We start from the raw sequence: 8,508 nt of genomic DNA, 5'->3' as shown, positions 1-8,508 counted from the left end.
CTCAGGCACAAAAGTCTCTTTGCATAATGATTATGCTATACCCCCACCCCCCAAAATTTAGATATTTTCTAGTCAAACAAATCAAGAAATAAAATAGGTGAACATAAAGTTTATTTACTGATATAAAAACATTAAGCAACATTGGAAATTGCCCAGATATAGCTTCAAATAGCTTGCTTTATAAATGTTAGAAACGGTCTACCAACTATTAACACTGGACTTGTAATTGAAGTTCTTGACACTGATGAGAATAAAAAGTCACTATTAGCCACCAAAAAATTTATCACAAAAAAACAACTTGGCAATTCCATGAATACATAGTAAGAAACATTGCCACTCTCAGCAACACGTATCAGTATCAGGGACTTTTGCTGGTAAGCTTGATATTGTCGTCATTCTGTCATTTAGGGTTGATAACTACCCAAGAAATACATATTTTAGTAGATTATCTGTTAGTAAATGGCATTTTATACAAATAAACTGGAGGAATTTCATGTTTTAAAACTTGGTACTCAATTCTCCAAAGAAAATAAAATTTGTTTTAAAACTGAGAAAGGCTTAGTTTTTACAGCCTAGTCTATGACACTGTTAAGCTTGTCATCACAGCTGAGTCCTGGGTGAGGAGCTGAGACTGGTTCTGTGACTGGCCCCACAGGCTGACTTGTAATCTGCCTCCTTAAGCCACTTTGTTCCGCGTGCCCGTATACACGTGTGTTTATGTGCTTAGTGAGATACTAATTTTTGCAGTAAAACTACATCTTTTATAATCGATGCCTCTGCCTTCTACTCCAAACATAAGAAAATGTATTCTATAGGTTTTTTTTAAAATTTATTTTATTTTATTTTATTGTTAGAGACAGAGGGAAATTGAGAGGGGGGAGATAGAGAGGAAGAGAGACAAATACCTGCATCTTTACGTCACCACTAGTGATGCTTTCCCCTTGCAGGTGGGGACCAAGGGTCCTTGAGCCTGGGTCCTTGCACACGATAATGTGTGCGCTTAACCAGGTGCACCACTGCCTGGGCCCCCAGAAAATGTATTCTGTAAGAGGCTGGGAAGTGGTGTATTTGCTTCATCTGACCTTGAAATTGGACTCTGGAAGTTAACTGGAGTCAGTTTCAGGCTTTCATCTTTGGAAAATATTTCAACTGTTACTGATGGTAGAATGTTCATAATTTAAACAATTATCTCATTCATTATTCACACTTTTTTTTTTGCCTCCAGAGTTATCACTATGAACCCACTGCTCCTGTGGCCTTTTTTTTGGAGGGGAGGGGTAGGACATAGAGAAATTGAGAGGGGATAGGAAGATGGAGAGGGAGAGAAAGATAGACATCTGCAGACCTGCTTCACCATTTGTGAAGCGACCCACCTGCAGGTAGGGATCTGGGGGCTCGAACTGGGATCCTTGCATAGGTCCTTACACTTCTTACTATGTGCGCTTAACCCTGCGCTCCTCAGGCCAGATGCCTCACAAGATTTTACTTCATGAAAATTAGAAGAGTCAAGTGCACTTGTGTTGACCAAGAATCAATACTGGATTATTCTTGCCAATTTACTAAATGTATCTTCTTCAAAATAGTATTTTTTTTTAAATTTTTAAAATTTTTATTTATAAAAAAGAAACACTGACAAAAAACATACGATAATAGTGGGGGTTGTATTGTTATATGGAAAACTGGGAAATTTTATGCATGTACAAACTATTGTATTTACTGTCGAATGTAAAACATTAATTCCCCAATAAAGAAATTCAAAAAAAAACAACACATAGGATAAGAGGGGTACAACTTCACACAATTCCCACCACCAGAACTCTGTATCCCATCCCCTCCCCTGATAGCTTTCCTATTCTTTATCCCTCTGGGAGTATGAACCCAGGGTCATTGTGGGGTGCAGAAGGTGGAAGGTCTGGCTTCTGTAATTGCTTCCCCGCGGAACATGGGTGTTCACAGGTCGATCCATACTCCCAGCCTGCCTCTCTCTTTCCCTAGTGGGGAAGGGCTCTGGGGGAAGCGGAGCTCCAGGACACATTGGTGGGGTCGTCTGCCCAGGGAAGTCCGGTTGGCATCATGTTAGCATCTGGATGCTGGTGGCTGAAAGAAGAGTTAACATATAAAGCCAAGAAAGTTGTTGACTATTCAAAATAGTATTTTTAGCTTAATTGACTTTTCGTTGTTACTGTCACCAGAGTTTCACTGCTCCTAGTGGAATTTTCTGATTAAAGGGTGACAGAGTGAAGGAGAAAGACAGGGAAAGATACCACAGGACCGAAGCTTTCCCCAGTGCAGTGGGTGATGTGTGTGTGGGTAAAGCAGGAGCTTTGTATCCCAGTGTACTAGCTCACTAGCCAGACTTTTCATTTTAACTAAAGTGCTTATTATAGCTAAACCTCTCCTACAGAAAATTCCCAAACCAGTGATAGCAGGAAGTATGTGAAAGTGTGCAGGTACACGCAAACGCTATTTTAAAGAGACATTTTTTAAGAGACTGGAGAACACTAAGAAAGGATGTATAATCAAAGCATGGACACTGTCAGATGACAACTCAAGAACACACAAGCCATGCTGTGGCAATTTTTAGAGCAGACAGACAACTATTCTCGGTCCTAAAGGGCCACTTGCTGAATGACAGGCCCCAAGTGGAAGTCACCAGAGTCTTCAAAGTTCATGTTTTGATAAACATGAACGTGAAAGTGAAGGGACGGTGCTTCTTTTTTTAATTTTGTCTACCAGAGCACTGCTCAGCTTTGGCTGATGGTGGTGCAGAAGATTGACTCTGGGAGTTTGGAGCCTCAGGCATGAGAGTCTCTTACCATAACCATTGTGCTATCTACCCCTGCCCAGACCGTGCTTCTTGAGAACCACTCCCTAAATTTTCTTTCTCTGTTTCTGAGGGGGTCAGTGGCATGCATTCAACAGCGCTCTGGTCAGTTTTTGAAAGTTAATGAAGTTTTGAACATGATCTGGTCCTACCTTGCAGGTTTCCAAGCACATCTGGAAATATTTACATTTGTCTATATAAAGATAAAACTATGAACAGCTGGACAAGAGCACTGGTCTACTCGCCGAACTTTTTTCCAAGTTCCTTGACATCGAGGGTTGCCAATTGCTTGCCAATGGAGAGTCTGATTTCTGGAATGAATTTTGAAGGCTTTAGAAATTACACTGACAGCAAAACAAAGAAAACTTTAATTTACAAAACAACAAACTGAAGTTAAAAACTGGTGATTGCGCATGGAATCCAGCACTACATTACAAATTGAAATTAAAAGGGGCGCAGGGTGGTGGCGCACCTGGTTATGCGCACACATTACAATGCGCAAGAGCCCGGGTTCGAGCCCCCCACCCCCACATGCAGGAGGCAAGCTTTGCAAGTGGTGAAGCAGGGCGGCAGGTGTCTCTCTATCTCCCTCCCTCTCTATCTCCCACTCTCCTCCCAATTTCTGGCTGTCTCTATTCAATAATAAACAAAGATAAAACGATTTTTTTAGTTAAAAAAAGTTACAAATTGAATTTAAAAAAAAAATGATCAGAGGCGGGGCAGTGGTGCACCTGGTCAAGCAAGCACACGTTATCGTGCTTTGAGTCCCTGGTCCCCACGTGAAAGGGGAAAGCTTCTTGAGTGGTGAATCAGGGCTGCTGGTGTCTTTCTCCTTCCCTATTCCCCCTCCCCCTCCCCCTCTTAATTTCTCTCTTTCCTATCAAAATAAAATAAATAGAAAAATATTTTTAAAAAATGATCACAGACAGTTTCCCTTCTTTGGGTTCTGTCACAGCAAGTTACCAATGAATTCCTGCGTGAGGATGCCCATATGCTGACAGTAGTTTTACTGGTGAGTTGTATACACAGCTATATAGGTGCAAAACTATATATAAACTAAAATATTACAAAGTTATAAACCTATATTAAATCAATAAAAATAAAGGAAAGAGTAGTTTTGGCTTACAATATTCATACTGCTCGTGACCTGAATATATGAAGCACCACATCATGGAAAATGGCTTCTAGGCTCATGAATTTTTAAGTCAGAGGGGTCTGCACCATCTCTAGCATCCATTCATCCTTTTGTTTTCTCCTCTTCCTCCTCTTCTTCCTCTTGCCTCTCTTCTTCTCTCTCTCTCTGTCTCTCTCTCTCTCTCCCCTATCACTAGGGCTTTACTGCTCTGATATTTTTCAGGTAGAAAAACATACAGAGGGGAGGAGGGAAAGAAAACACAACACTGAAGCTTCCTCTAGTGCTGTGGGTGATGGGGCTTGAGCCAGGGTCACGTGACGGCAAATCAGGCACATTGTTCCGATAGGGCTATTTTGCCAGTCCTCTATAATCATTGTCAAAACTTTAAATCCACAGTGAGAAACACAAGGGCAAACTCAGGTTGTTGAATGTCTTATTTGGGGGGCTGAACAGTAGTGCAGATAGTACGAAGCTCAAGGATCCTGGTTCGAACCTCCCAGCTTTCCACCTGCAGGGCAGTCACTTCACAGGCGGTGAAGCAGGTCTTCAGGAGTCGATCTTTCTCTCCCCCTCTCTAGCTTCCCCTCTTCTCTCAATTTTTCTCTTTCCTATCCAAAAAAAAAAATGTCTACCAGGAGCAGTGGATTCATAGTGCCAGCATGGAGCCCCAGTGATAAGCTTGGAGGCAAAAAAAAAAAGTCTTATTTTTAAGTCACTGCTACCTTAGCTAGGGCTTAATATAATATCTAGGTGCATATTAAATTATAAGTTCATTTAAACTCAAAATATTATTGAGATATTCAAGAAAATATCAAGTCTGGTTATTCCATTTCTTTTTCAATTTTTATTCTATTTATTTTGGATAGAGACAGACATTGAGAGAGGTAAGGGGGGAGGTGGGATGGAGAGGACAGTGAGAGAGAGAGAGACACAGACCTGAAGCGCTGTTTCACAGCTCTTGAAGCTAAACCCCCTGCCTTTAACAGGTGGGGACCAGGGCCTTGAACCTGGGCCCTTTGCACACTGCAATGTGTGCACTCAACCCAGTGCACCACCACCACTCAGCCCCAGTTATTAGGTTTCTACTTGACATCAATTCCTTACTCACTGTACTTTTCACACAATGTACTCAATACAGAGGTTATCAGGCCCAAGAGGAATAAATAAATTAAAGTTACTAAATACTGCAATATACTGTGGGAATCATGATTAACTGGAAGGGTTCATATTTTACTCTCTATTACGACACACTTGAAACTATAATCCAGCTATAACCTAAACTGGCTTGTGTCCAATGGCCACCCAGCATGAAGTCTTTTATTTACTTAGTTCTGAAAAATGTTAGCTGACTTAACTGACAAACAAGTGCAAGATTGGGACAGATATTCCGAATGATAAAATAGGTTCAGGGTCAATTCTTTAGGACAATCTATAGATTTCTGTAGATTTTAATGAGCCTGCAAGGCTGAGCCCTCCACTATCTCAACCATAAGAGTATTTAAGAGTTTTAAGAGTATGCCTCTGAGTGATGATTCTGGAACTTTGCCAAGGCTATAAATCATATGGACATAATTGGTTAGAACAGTGAAGCCCATGGGCTAAATCCGGCCCACTCCATTGTTCTGACACCACCACCACCACCCCCCCCCAGAGTAATACAGGCAGAAAGAAACCACAGCACTAAAACGTCTTTCAGTGCTACAGAGGCTGGACTCAAACCTAGTGCTACACATGAAAGCCGCCTTCTAAGATTATTGTGCCAGTCCTGTTTTAGCGCTTTTCACATTTCTGAACAGTTGAAAAAATTTTTTTAAAGTTTCATGACATGAGAAATCTATTAAATTCCTATTTGAGTGCCCATAAACACAATTTTACTGAAGCAAAGCCAAACTCACTTGGTTCTAATGTGTATGTGACAGTTTTCGTGCCGTGGTGGCAGAGTTTTTATGTTGTTGTTGTTAGACCACGTGGTCTACAAAGCCAAGAGTATCTACGACCTTCAGACACTTGACCTAGAAGATTGTCACCCGGGAGTCGGGCTGTAGCGCAGCGGGTTAAGCGCAGGTGGCGCAAAGCACAAGGACCGGCATAAGGATCCCGGTTCGAACCCCGGCTCCCCACCTGCAGGGGAGTCGCTTCACAAGTGGTGAAGCAGGTGTGCAGGTGTCTGTCTTTCTCTTCCCCTCTCTGTCTTCCCCTCCTCTCTCCATGACGACATCAATAACAACAACAATAATAACTACAACAATAAAACAACAAGGGCAACAAAGGGAATAAATAAATAAAATAAATATTTTTAAAAATTTTTTTAAAAAAGAAGATTGTCACCCCTAGAGGGCCAGCAAAATCGCTCACATGGATAGTGTGCTGCATTGCCATGTGTGTGCCCCAGGTTCGAGTCCAGCTCCTACCACATTGAAAGATGTTTCTATACTGTGTTCTTATCTCTGTGACTACTTAAAGAGAAATAAAATAAGCAAAAAATATATACCTCCTGTGATTCTTTTGTTTGTTTGTTTTATATTTTTTCTTTCTTTATTATTAGATAAAGACAGAAAAATTGAGAAGAGAGAGGGAGAAACAGAAGGAGAGAGACAGAGAGATACCTGCAGTCCTGCTTCACCACTCATGAAGCTTTCCCCCTGCAGGTGAGGACCAGGGGCTGGAACCTGAGTCCTTGTGTGCTGTAATGTGTGCACTTAAGGTTTGCCACCGCCTGACCCCCAGAGGTTCTAATTCACTTGGTTTCATGTGGTGCTCTGAAACTTGCATCTTTCAAAGCACCATCCTAAGTGATTCTGATCCAAGATGTTATCATTCAGCACACTACTTTGGAGTGCTTAGGTTCTCAATGGCTACTTGGGAGCTTCATCTAGACCTCAATTTCAGAGTTATTCATTGAGTCCTGATATAGGACCTCTGAGTCCCATCATGTAAATGGGGCACTGGGCTCTGGAATTGCTAGATGGAAAGTTATCCTCACTTATGATCTAACTCCCACACCTACGGTAGGTACTGAGCAACCATTTGGGATGCGGCGAGGATGGTTCTCTGAACTTAACTGTAAAACCAGGCCCTCAGCCACTCTCCCTCCCTTACCCATCAGAGTCCAGGCCATCTCCAGAACAGCGAAGGCTCACAGAATTCATAGCAGGAGGCTGACAGTCGACACACACGGTGTACCCCTCACGTAGATACTGCATCCACTGAGTCAGGGGTCGGTTTGCCACTGCACAGTGGTGAGTCAATGACTCTGTCTTGAACTCCATACAGTAGCTAGGAAAAAGAAGAAAAAAAAAATCTCAACTGCTGTTTTGAGAGGTGGTCTAACATTGCAGAAGGTCTTGGGATGATTACATTCCCCCAAAAGGATGTCTGACAGACTGCATAAGGAAGTAAAGTTATGGGGCTGGTCACAAAATCTCTGTGAAGTCACTGAACTACGATGGTATCTGGCAACTTCAGTGAGACGTTTTGCTGTTTTGCAATCCATAATTGACCATGTGTTGATGTAAATTTGCAAACAATTGAATAGCCTGTTTCTAAGCAGACTGCTAGAGTCTATATTAAAAGCACATTTCTGTAGGAAAATATCCCTTGATAATGTTGCTGACATTTTAAAGAATCATAAACTGAACAGATACTTGTTTGAACCTGGGAAGTTACAAATGTCCATAGTGCCTGTCCTCAGTAGTCAGACTAGCAGCCATGCTTTCCTGCCCCAGACATGTTCCCCATGTCCCCACCTACCTTACCAGCATGGCCGGACAGAATGAGATTTAATTTGACTTGAAGTCAAGCATCAATATTATGCAGGGCATCATAGATGAAAGGAAATGAGAAGCCAGAATGTGGTTTTCTGTGGCAGAAGCTAGACTCTTCACCCCTGCAGAGCAGTGGGGGGAAGGTGGCACTCTACGTAACTAGAGTGCAGATTCCGGAGGAACATTGAGACATGGGCAAATATTTTAGAATCTTGTACTTAAAAGTATTTTAACATTCTTCAGGAAACCAAGCACAGTAAAACTCTTGAATGTTGCTTTTTTTTTTTTTTGCTTCTAGGTTACAGTGAACTAGTTGTTATACACAGAATTGTTAGTCGAAATAAACCTAAGAACTAGTTGTTATCCACAGAATTGTTAGGTAGGCTAGATGTAAAAATGTTTAGACATTTTGCTTCAAAGAAAGGCCTTGGGTACATGCACCCCTGTACCTGTGTTCACAGCAGCATTATTCACACTAGCTAACAAAAGGACTCAACCTTAATGTTCATCGACACCTTTCTGGGGCATTTAGGACATGGATAAGTTGGGAGTGGATAAAGAAGTTATAGGATATATACTCTACAAAATAATGGAGAACAGGTACAGCACATGAACCAAAGTTCAAGTCCTCGGTCTCCACCTGCAGGGGGCGAAGTTCCATGAGCAGTGCTGCAGGTATCTATTTCCCTCTCCTCCTCCTTCTATTTCTCTCTGACTCTATCAGAAAAGAAAGAAAAGGCGCGTGGTCCCTGGGAGTGATAGAGCCTTCGTGCAGGCACCATGCA

At 41.9% G+C, this 8,508-nt stretch overlaps 1 protein-coding gene across 1 annotated transcript in view; it reads right to left on the bottom strand.

Moving 5' to 3' along the window:
- Nucleotides 1-828: 828 nt before the first annotated feature.
- Nucleotides 829-8,508, bottom strand: part of SBSPON (somatomedin B and thrombospondin type 1 domain containing) — a 38,980-nt gene continuing 31,300 nt past the window's right edge. Inside the window, exons 4-6 of the mRNA XM_007527299.3 lie at nt 7,059-7,235; nt 2,977-3,135; nt 829-2,097 (exon numbers count right to left, since the gene is read on the bottom strand). Coding sequence (XP_007527361.1) covers nt 3,018-3,135; nt 7,059-7,235 — 295 coding nt within the window. The 3' untranslated portion in view covers nt 829-2,097; nt 2,977-3,017. The remainder of the gene's footprint in view (nt 2,098-2,976; nt 3,136-7,058; nt 7,236-8,508) is intronic.

Source organism: Erinaceus europaeus, chromosome 1, assembly GCF_950295315.1.
Source record: "Erinaceus europaeus chromosome 1, mEriEur2.1, whole genome shotgun sequence".
NCBI classification, from domain to species: Eukaryota; Metazoa; Chordata; class Mammalia; order Eulipotyphla; family Erinaceidae; genus Erinaceus; species Erinaceus europaeus.
The sequence above is the reverse complement of the archived record's forward strand: the minus strand, read 5'-3'. Positions and strand labels throughout refer to the sequence as shown.